This window comes from Zeus faber (assembly GCF_960531495.2).
Source record: "Zeus faber genome assembly, chromosome: 1".
Classification (NCBI taxonomy): Eukaryota; Metazoa; Chordata; class Actinopteri; order Zeiformes; family Zeidae; genus Zeus; species Zeus faber.
The window spans coordinates 55324501-55336125 of NC_137193.1; the positions used below are offsets into that span (position 1 = coordinate 55324501).

Genomic DNA, 11625 nt, shown 5'->3' on the forward strand with positions numbered 1-11625 from the left:
CATGTTTATAGTCTAGTTTCCAAATATAGGTCCAAACAAGGATATTAGACATAACACATATAAACGTGGAAAACAATATTTTATTATTTGCTAGAATCATGTAAATGTCACATGACATATTTGAACTGCTAACACTGCCTTGGTCACAATGATTATCCTGTTACAAGAGAGGTTAAAGTCTCACAAAGACATCCCTTCGCTATCACTATGGACATAAATTTCAGTGTTTACACGTAATGTCCGTTTGATCCAGACACAAGCAGCTGTAGACAGATGGAAACTGGTTGGTCTTGCTTTCACAGGCTGTGCCTGCTCCAGCGGGTAGAGATCACGTCAAACTTGTTAAGGTGCATGTGATGGTTCCAGTGTATGTGGGGGAAACCAGTAGAGCCAAAAACTTCCTACCTATATGACTGAGGAAAGAACAAACAAAGTGAGTCAACAACTTTGTACAGTACTTACGTAGTTTTATCACAACAGGTTAAACCATGGTGCACTCTGGTCTGATACCAAGCGATGTGGAAGTGAAAATGTAAAAGGAAAAGAATGAGTGCAAATGTCCAGAGTTTTTTCAATATGAAAACCGAAAGTTACTGAGTTATGGACTACGAGAGAGAGAGAGAGAGAGAGAGAGAGAGAGAGGGAGGAGAATGAACAGAGAGGGGTAGATAGAGAAGGAGAGGGAGGGAGCGAGAGGGGGAGAAGTTTGACCGAAGCTCGTAAAATAGACTTCAGACGGAAACTACAACAAACAAAACGGTAAAACCTGGGTGGGGGGGGTGGGGGGGTCTCCGCTGGGCTCCCCACGGTGCGATCCCCACACTCACAACATTTCACGGTCTCGCACGCTCCCTTGTTTATTAACAAGCAATTTGGAGGTAAGAATGTTTACTGCATCTATTAATTCTGCAGGGAGTTGTGGGAAAGTGAAGTCCTAAATAGTGAAGTGCAACAAAATCACCCAATATTCCATATACATTAGCATTCTGTATATATTTCTATATTCCCCCACCGTTCCCCTGGTTTTCTGGGAAAAGGGCAACAGTGTGTGAGATTTATGAAATGTGCCCGAGGATGGAATTTCCACAAACTATTTTCAAGTATTTCAAGTATAAAATAATCACTAATATCTACCACACATTTCTGTATTGTTTCAGTATTTGTCACACTGAGTGAGAAGCCATGTTTCTAGGTTTAAACACCCCCCCCCCCCCCCCCCCCCCCCAAAAAAGCCAACCTTTAAAAACAAAAAAACATTGATTGATTATGCAAGAGCCGTCCTGAAGATGTCATAACACTATTGACATATATGGTGGGAGGCGGGGCCTCATTTTGCCGTGGGTCTCAAACAGGATATTTAAGATTGAATGAGAAGCTGCAGCGTCTGTGCAGGCATATATATATCTCATCTACAGGTACAGGCACAGTAAGGAGCCTGCATGGAGGTCGGCTCGGCAGTTGTGGCTGTGAGGAGTCAGAGGGTCCTGGTTAGAGAGGAGATCCTTCCTGGTGTCATCACTATCCAGGATGGAAAGATCCAGAGCATTCTCCAGGAGAGTGAGTTTTCTGGGGATGTTGCTGCCTGTGAGGTAGGCCATGAACATGAACATGAACATGAACGGTGTCATTGTCAGGATGGTCTCCATGATGAACAGAAAGGGAACTGATTTGTATATCCTCAAAGTTTTAATTGTAGTGCATTTTTTATAATTAATATATTATATACATTAAATATAAAATGTATTATAGGACATTTTTTATATGTAAAAATATATACAATCAGTCGGTCAGTATATATGCATACCACAGTATGCATATATACTGTACATACTTTATGTGTTAATTTATATATTATTGCCAATTTTTCTATTTAATTTCTTTATTATTATCAGCTATATATACTATTTATATGAATCTTCCTGTCTGTCTGTCTGTTATATATGACAACAACAGGTGTGGGATGTGGGTGACCACGTGGTGATGCCAGGCATCGTGGACTCCCACGTGCACGTGAACGAGCCGGGCCGCACGTCATGGGAGGGCTTCTGGACCGCGACACGGGCCGCCGCGGCCGGAGGGGTGACAACCATTGTGGACATGCCTCTGTAAGATGGCGTCTCCAGAATAAAGCCCATAGATAATAGATAGCTGTAGCAGGGTAAACACATTACCTAAAAACACAGCTGAGGTTGTTGTTATGTAAACTTTACAATCACATTTTCAAAAATGGGGCTTCAGTGACAGTGGGAGGGCATGATTCAGATCTCCACCTCTGCAGGAAAGGTTTTGGTTTTATGCACCAATAAATGATGTCATTCAAGAAAAATGGAAGGAAGGAAAGGAATTGTTGTTCTATTTGTTTTGTTCAAATCCCAGCTTCAATCTCGTTTTCACAGCAACAGCATTCCTCCCACCACTACACTTGAGAATTTCCACACCAAGATGCAAGAAGCGATGGGGAAGTGTTTTGTGGACACAGCCTTCTGGGGGGGAGTGATCCCTGGGAACCAGGTACGGCGTTTGTTCGAAAAAACCCCAATGAATTCCTAACCAGATCCGTCTTGACGAGGACGCACACAGAAACAATGGCCGCCTTGCTTGCAGTTCGAAATTCGGCCCATGATCCGGGCCGGGGTGGCCGGGTTCAAGTGTTTCCTGATCCACAGCGGAGTGGACGAGTTCCCTCATGTCACCGACTGTGACCTGCACGCCGCCATGAAACAGATGGAAGGCACCGGGAGCGTTCTGCTGGTGAATTTAACTGAAATTGGTCACACATACAAAAAAGCAAAATAATAACAAAATGCATGTCAATTAATGTTCCCATCTTTCGACTCAAGTTTCACGCTGAGAGGGATGTTCACCAGACGACAGAGGCAGGAGGTATGTGTTGACACAATGATAACCTAAAATAAGTTATATCATATCTGCTCTAGTCAGGAGATTATTCATGCATGTATAAACCATGAAAGTGGTTATTATTTTTTTATTCATCATTAAACCTTTAATTCAATGTAAAGGTCAAGGGTAGCTTCACAATGACATTGAATCTCTTTTTCAAGAGGGTCCTGGCCAAGAAATGTCATGTTGACATTAAGACCCACAATGTAAAAACAATTGGAAACATGAAGCATTCATATTGAAACAGGTCACCAAATTAGTGTTTCAAATCTGAAATTGAAATGAAATACTCAAGTTAAATGATGATTTGTGAAAAAAAAAAAAAAAAAAAAGAATTCTGAAAATGACCATTACTTTGCGCTTCAATTGTGCCATGCTAGACCCCAGTGAGTACTCCACCTTCCTGGACTCCAGACCAGACGAGATGGAGGTGGAGGCGATCCGCACCGTCACACAGCTCTGTCTCCAGTACCAGTAAGAACACCGCCCTGATATGAAGCATCGGAACCGCATCATCAATAGCATTTTGTCAGTTTGATACGTTTCTGTCTTCAGGGTGCGGTGCCATATAGTCCACCTGTCGTCCGCCAAGCCACTGCAACTGATCCAGGATGCACGACGGGCCGGAGCCCCACTGACGGTGGAGACCACCCACCACTATCTATGCTTCTCTGCAGAGAATATACCTGCGGGGGCCACGCAGTTTAAGTGCTGCCCCCCTATCAGGGGATACGCTAACCAGGTAAACAAAATCCATCTAAGGCATAATGGGGAAAAAACCAACAAACAAACAAAAACACTAACCTTTCTCTAACTATACTAGAGTTTATTTCTAGATAATGTTTAGCTGGCTGTGACTGTGATATAGTGGTTTGATACTACTGACTAAAGTGTCTGCTGAATGACATAATGCAATGTAATGTAATAATGTACAGCCAGCTGGTCATCACAAAATAACAACCACACCCGACAGGGTGCTCAGGACCCCGGCGTGAAGTGGAGAGGGCTCTCTGGGGGGGCCGGGGGTAATGACCATCTAGCTGCACATTATCCCGCTCATTACATGGATCATTACATGTCAATCAGAATTGAGTCTTCCACAGAGTTGCCTATTCAAGAGGTTTATTTGTCACATACATATACATACTTTCATACATATATGCAGTGAAATGTAATTTAAATGCGTATTGAATACAGATAACCACCTTGCTCCATAAAAAATGGTTACGATGAGTTCCACGTTCTTAATGTTCCCATCCATCCCAACAGGAAAAGTTATGGTCGGCTCTGAAAGCTGGTCAGATTGATATGGTCGTGTCGGACCACTCCCCGTGCACCCGCGACCTGAAGAGTCTGGAGCGGGGGGACTTCACTCAGGCCTGGGGAGGAATCTCCTCCTTGCAGTTTGGTAACGACCGACTACAAACACCCAGTCATTCAGATATGGGCGCCATGTTTCTCTGGAAACGAGTGGCTGGAGTTTCGTACTGGAAACTGTTGCCATTCATGAAGCCAAATACAACACAACATCTGCATTGGAATGAATAAATTGTACTTTTTGTAGGTTTGCTCTTTTGACCAAAAAGTTGCCTGTTAGTTCTGTGGTTCTTAGCAAGAGTGAACCAGTTTTAGTATTTTCTTCTCCACTCTGGTCGGACATCTTTTTACATAAACCTTTAACCAAGCGGGTAGCTCTTGTCCTCCCCCTATCCGACCAAATTATTCTGTATCTGCCACTGGTTAAAGTCCAAGGGAAGGTAAGCAGGAGCTCAGTCAAATTGAGTAATCATTTACTGTTTGAATAACCTGAAAAAATGGGTCAGAGTCTCACGCCGGGAAAGAGCTGCGACAGTTTGACAACATCACACACGGAGACAATAATACGAGAACAATATGTGACTCTGAAAGGGACGAGGATGACGAGCAAATTTCTCTGATAAAGACGGACGTGATTTCATTAACTGTAAATTCGCTTCCTCCAGGACTGCCTCTCTTCTGGAGCTTGGCCAGCAAGAGAGGCTTCACGCTGCCGGACGTGGTGCGGCTGCTCTGCCGGAGGACATCCCAGCTCTGTAACCTTGACAACCAGAAGGGCAGCCTCGAACCCGGCTACGACGCCGACCTGGTCATATGGGACCCTGAGAAAGAATTTGAGGCTTGTGTAGAACACTTCCTGACATAAACATGAATTGGTCTTAAGTGCCTTCAGTGGCCGAAATTGGTCAAGCACAACAGATACACTGATCATTTTCACCCATAGTGTCTAATTATTAATGTCATTTCAAATTTCAATTGCATTTTCTGTCATGGAGTGATGTTAAAGGTGTTGCTTATTATTCTTTTTAAAAAGCTGTAGCAGTAGTTTAGTGGTTGTTAGCTGACGAGTTTCCCAACCTGACATGTTTATTTCATGTGTGGTCATTCTATACAGATCAAAGAAGAAAGCATACATCATAAAAACAAGGTAAACAGAAAGTAAATCTGGGATTAAAACAAATAATGAAAATAAAAATCAACGCACCGAGTGGAAAACATTACAAATGGTCACGTATATTTCCCTGCAGTTGACTCCCTACCTCGGCCTGACCCTGCGAGGAGTGGTGCACGCCACCGTCGTCAGGGGAAGGGTGGTGTACCGACAGGGTTCCTTCTCCCCCAAGCCGCTCGGGATGCACCTGCTCATCCCTCAGCACAGACCTCCTCAACCACATCCGTAGAAAATATGACAACATGTAATTTCTCTAATACCCCCCAAAATAAAGCATTTTTGATAATGGACCTCCGTCCGACGGGAATTGTCCATTTGTATGACAATCAAATTATACATTGTGGGAAGGTAATAAAACTGTTGTGTTACCACCTATGTCATGCAAAATGGATGTAGATAGAAATAAAAGAAGCGCTTGTCTTGATAACTTCTGCAGTCCTCAAGCTTTTCAAAGAAGGCTACACATATACTATGTCTTCTTAATATTAAAATCAAGATTTACCAACTACCATTCAGCAATACACAATTCCAACCCAAAAAGTGCAATATCAGGTCACCTCTGAGTTGAGGAGAGTTGTTAATAATCAACCTTTTAAACATTTAATAAATAACTAGAAAAAACAAGATTGCAATACCTTTGAATGTAGATCAATCTCTGGTACATGTAGCATTATATGCGAAAATGACCAGGGGATCTGCATGCATTCGACAAAAGTGTAATGAAAGCGTAATAGACGTTTACCACTTAAAGACAAACAGATCATGTTGTTAGTGAAGCCTCACTGGTCAAGCCAGGGGGAGTGGACCATTGAGTCCTGTAGTGTAGTGCGGTGTGGGTAGTTTGTGTCTCAGTTCCAGAGGTTGCTACTCGTCCACCAGCCATGTCCTCCTCGGTCCCCAAGCCCAGATGCCTGCAGAGGCCCTTCGTGGCCCCTCGGCTCCACATGTTCGGACCCGGACCCTCCAACGTGCCCACACGCATCCTGCAGGCCGGGGCACAGCCAATCATCGGCCACATGCACCCGGAGATGTTTGAGGTAATATCAGATCAAGTAACTCTACAATGTCACTAAACTAGTTGTGGTGATTGATATCAGTAGCAGTGGTGGAAGAAGTAGCCTACTCAGAGCTTTTGCTTAAGCCAAAGTACGAATACAATGACACAAAATAGTGGAAGTGAAAAAACCTCATTGACATTTCTACTTAAGTAAAATTATACAAGTACTTGCTCTTAAATGTATTCAAAGTATTAAAAGTAGAATACTTGTCATATCCAGCACCCTGATCTAAATGTGTCTATATGGTATGAAGTACCTACTGTAGATTTTTCCTGCATATGATGCTCATGCAGAATCTAATTACAATTTACAAAAAGAAAAAAGTATAGGTGTCATACTAATTTTCAAATAAAAATCCTGATTTTGTGAATTATTATTATTATTTTTATTTTTATTTTTAATAAATAAGTAAATAAATAACCTGACTGTGTTAGAAATAAGGTCAAAAGTATAGATTTGCCTTGAAATGCAGTGGAGTAAAGTCAAAAGTCACAGACACTGTCTATACATAAGTAAGTACAGGTACTGTACTTGGAAAATGTAGTTGAGTACAGTAACAAAGGACTTGTACCGTATTACTTTCCACCACTGTAAGATAGGCCTACTGTACGTTAAGATTAAATGCCTAATGTCACAATATTTTTTGGACTAATGTCTTTGGGATAGGGATGGCTATTGGTGCTTTTGCAAGATATTGACTCACACAGACACGCAGGCGCATACACGCACACACAATATACAGTGTGTGTGTGTGTGTGTGTGTGTTTGTGTGTGCGTGTGTGTGTGTGTAATCACCACCTCTAAATAATCAACAGTAACTAATCATCAGTAACTAAGCAGGTAGAGGTGGTGATTACACGTCAGTCTCTTTAAACACAACATCTAACTTCAATGCAACATTAACCAACATCTCTTTTGCATGGCAGATTATGGACGACATCAAGAGTGGGATCCAGTATGCGTTTCAAACCCGCAACAGCATGACCTTCGCAGTCAGCGGGACCGGCCACACTGCCATGGAGTGCGCTCTGGTCAACGCGGTGGAACCGGGGGAGAGCGTCCTGGCTGCGGTCAACGGGATCTGGGGGGAGCGGGCGACGAACGTAGCGGAGAGGATAGGTACATTGTGGGAAACGAAAAACGAAAGAAAAAAAAACAACAACAAATAAAACCTGTTTTAAATATTAAATTATTCACATTCAGTTACTGAAACTGAATGTGAATATTTTAATATTTAAAAAGTGAAACTGTAATCAGTACAGCATCTCAACACAATCAATTGCAGTTTAGCTCAGGCCTCTGAGATATTGATATTAACACGTTAGAATTAAAAATGAAATAAAATTCATGAATTGAAACATGTAATCCTTCCTGCGTGAAGTAGAATTTTGAACAATCCGGCCCAAAATAAGTTTAATATAAACCGTTTTTGTTTAAGAATTATTATATAATTGGGGTTTTTTTAATTGACAGGTGCCAGAGTGAATACCATTGCAGCGCCTCCTGGTGGCACATTCATTCTGCAAGAAATCGAGCAGGTAAAACACCAGCCCCACACTTGGCCAATATTCATCAGATCAGTTCTTCAAAAGTTAATCCGGAGTCATGGTGTCATTCCAACGCAGGCCCTGTCCAGGCACAGGCCGATGGTGTTCTTTGTCGTGCACGGGGAATCCTCTACGGGGGTCCTGCAACCCCTGGAAGGCATTGGAGACCTGTGCCGGAAGTACTGTCGTCATACTGATTGTTTTACATATCCTTAACCCAGAGACAGCACGTGGTCACTCTAATCATGTGTGTACTTCTCTCATTTAGGTATAAGTGCCTGCTTCTGGTCGACTCTGTGGCTTCAATGGGAGGAACCCCCCTCTACATGGACAAGCTAGGTAGACAGACAGACAGACAGACAGACAGATAGACAGTAGAGATAGGTACTGTAGGAGGGTTTGAGGTAAATTAACTGTCTACCTGAATTTTTATGTTTCAATATTTATGGATTTTCTTTCCAAGGTGGATGTGTATTATTATAGGCTTAATATACTAGTGGGATAAAATGAACATAAAAGACAATTAAAATGTTAATCACAGGCAATAGACAACTTTTTTGCTTTTACTTGTCATTATGAAGTTAATGTCGTTTGCTGGCTATAGAATAATGACACCATCAGTGTTTAGATAGATTCCCTATAAGCATCGATATCGCATTCGGACTGCCACCAGGTACAAACTCCTGGGAAGATTATGGATTAAAGGCAGCGTGTCACAGGAAGCGCATCAACCAATGCACAAGTATTACAATCTACTCCAGGTAGATCATAAACCCTTGAAAATAAAAACGCCTCATTGAAATTGGTTGAGAAATGTAAACATTCTGGTGCTTTTCATCTAGGAAAAACGCTGCTTCCCCATTCACTTGTATTTGCTTACAGGCCAGTCTTGCCCTTTCCAATATGGCGGCGATGTTGACATATCTCAGCTACGAACCGTAGCAGTCGATGCGGCGTCTATGTATATAGTCTATGTATATATTAATATACAGTATGTCTATGATAACGCAACCAAAATAAATACAATTAAACAAAAATTGTGACAATTTCAATGGACCTCTTCAGTGAACATGCTTCTTTCTTTTCTCTTATTTCCAAAGTGGTGTTGATCATTCACACGGAACGCTCTGAACGATCGTAAAGCGATCCGGTTGTCTCCGCAACATTAGCACAAAAGTTCTCTATTGCACCTTTAAATCACCAAATAAAATTGCACGATCATCGTTCCTAAATAAAATGTGATCAATATATTTCAAATTGTTGTGTTTGCAGGAATAGACATTTTATACACCGGCTCTCAGAAGGTTCTGAATGCTCCTCCTGGCACAGCGCCCATCTCCTTCAGCCAAAGAGCTTGGTGAGAGAAATACAGATAATGAAATAGAATCTCCCCGCCTGTGAAGTTGGTTTTGAATATGTGAAAAAAACATCAACATATTAATTCAAAATTCGAACCTGTATCTATAGCCAGAAAGCGCTTAACAGGAAGACAAAGCCAGTGTCGTTCTCCTTGGATTTGACCTGGCTGGCCAATTACTGGGGATGCGACGGCGCGCCTGCAAGAATGTGAGACATCGTACACAGTATCCACTGCTCGGTTATTTCTGTCATGTGTCATTTCCGACCTCAAATTAACCAAATAACAGCGTTGTCTCATTTTGCTGTGTGGGCCTATTTCATCTGTTTTGTCTTCTGGCAGGTACCACCACACTGGTCCAGTTTCCGCTTTTTATTCTCTCAGGGAGAGCCTCGCTGTCCTCTCCGAAGAGGTGAGAATCCTGTTTGATTTGTGTGATATCGACCTTTTTTACATTTCAGCTGGATGCATTTAAATCAGTTCTTCAGTCGTGTGTTTTTTTTTATCTCACATGTATGTACCTTATTTTGTGTGTTTTGAAGGTAGGTGATTTCAAGGTCATGGGAATGGGAATTGAATCAAGTCAATTAAATGATTAAGCATTTTTGCACAAATTGATATTGAATATGAAGAAACTTTGCCAATTAATTTATTGGCAAGGTTTATTTAATGAATTCCCTTGTCTCTGGTAATCTCAACCAACCATTAGAAGGACAAATCAACTGCGAAAACTTCTGGGAAATTAATTTATTTTAAGACACTAACTTTGATTGACTCAAAAGTTTTTGACACTTTTGTTAATTTCTTAAAGGGTCTGGAAAACTCCTGGGAAAGGCACAGAACGGCTGCAGAGTACTTCCACAATGGCCTGGAGAGCATGGGCCTCAAACTTTATGTCAAGGACAAAGTAAGTTAAAATACCCATTTAGTATTTAACCATTAAGGTGGCTCGGTGGCGCAGTGCATTGCACTGCTGCCTCACAGCAAGAAGGTTGACGAATGCTGCCCACTGCTCCTGGCTGCCCCCCGTGAGGAAGGACAAGCCAGGATGGGTCAAATGCAGAGGCCACATTTCACCGGCCACCATCCAAAGCGTGTGTGTGTGTGTGAGTGTGTGTTGTTGTGTGGTGTGTTGCGTGACAGTTAAAGATTCTTCGTCCTCTTCTAGTACACACCCATATCAAGCTATATTTATTCTCACACTCCTATGTAAATATAGTGTCGTCATCAATAGTAGTAGCTTTCTATACTTGTCATAATGATCTTTTCCCATATTCCACCTTTAATTGTTCATGCAGAACGCCAGATTGCCCACTGTCACAACCATTGTTGCTCCTCTGGGATACGACTGTTATGAAATCAGAAGCTACCTCATGAAAACACACAACTTGGAGATCTCTGGAGGACTAGGACCATCATTTGGCTTGGTAGGCTAGAGGGTCATTTTTTGTGTGATACCAGATAAAATAAATTATATTTCATTACTTGGTATCTCCGCTATTCGGATGGAGAAGTTGCTTTTGTCATGACTCGTGAATGATCCGAACTCAACCCAGGCGGTGTTTGTTTTCCTCAGGTGTTGCGTGTGGGACTGATGGGATGCAACAGCAGCAAAGCAAATGTTGACATGGTGCTGAGGGCCTTGAAAGATGCTCTTGAACATTGTCACAGGAGCAAAATGTGACTTTGAGAAATGTTGGATTTTGCCAGCATTAATATTGTTCTCAGACAATGTCTAATAAAATGCGTATCGTGGCGGCATTACTGTCTCACATCATTTGTTTCAGTTTTTCATCCACAGAATATTTTGATTCATCCATTTTAGACAGATTTTGAAAATTCTCTTATTAAGTCGGATGACTGAGTCCTGCCGAGATAATATTCCATTTCCCATCTTGACACTTTGTTATATTGATTTTGCCATCCCACAGGTCTACCGATGGGCGGGGTTATTGGAAGTGGCTTATTGATGATTATTTAAGATGGGCGTGGCAGGGTGGCAATCAAAACTCCCCTTGCAGAGTAACTCTTGGATCTTGGACGCAATGCATAAGGCACACGTATTCATCAAGTTGAAAATAAATGAACAAACAAACAAACAAATAAAACAGAAATAAAATTGTATACATACATAAGTAAAAGACTAAATTCATATATTATACAAAACGTTATTGGGTTACTATTTATCAGCGATTTATAATCTATTTGGAAATGTGTTTGACGGAAGCGCGTTGCGCTCACAAAATAACACGGGGGTCCAACCCCACCCGACGG

General features: G+C 41.8%; 2 protein-coding genes across 2 annotated transcripts; both read left to right on the top strand.

Annotated features, from left to right (window-relative positions):
* Nucleotides 1–1439: 1439 nt before the first annotated feature.
* Nucleotides 1440–5618, top strand: LOC307228126 (allantoinase, mitochondrial; the record flags this gene model as incomplete). The annotated part of the gene is made up of 11 exons (XM_079997652.1): nucleotides 1440–1589; nucleotides 1954–2105; nucleotides 2397–2511; nucleotides 2605–2751; nucleotides 2841–2883; nucleotides 3282–3375; nucleotides 3457–3643; nucleotides 4171–4309; nucleotides 4884–5056; nucleotides 5333–5365; nucleotides 5466–5618. The coding sequence occupies 11 exons, from the start codon at nucleotides 1440–1442 to the stop codon at nucleotides 5616–5618; spliced, it is 1386 nt and encodes a 461-aa protein (XP_079853778.1).
* A 652-nt stretch (nucleotides 5619–6270) lies between these two features.
* Nucleotides 6271–11035, top strand: agxta (alanine--glyoxylate and serine--pyruvate aminotransferase a; the record flags this gene model as incomplete). Its single annotated transcript, XM_080010484.1, has 11 exons — nucleotides 6271–6426; nucleotides 7374–7566; nucleotides 7921–7985; nucleotides 8073–8173; nucleotides 8263–8333; nucleotides 9267–9351; nucleotides 9462–9560; nucleotides 9694–9763; nucleotides 10163–10258; nucleotides 10650–10778; nucleotides 10928–11035. The coding sequence occupies 11 exons, from the start codon at nucleotides 6271–6273 to the stop codon at nucleotides 11033–11035; spliced, it is 1173 nt and encodes a 390-aa protein (XP_079866610.1).
* Between the last annotated feature and the right edge of the window lie 590 nt (nucleotides 11036–11625).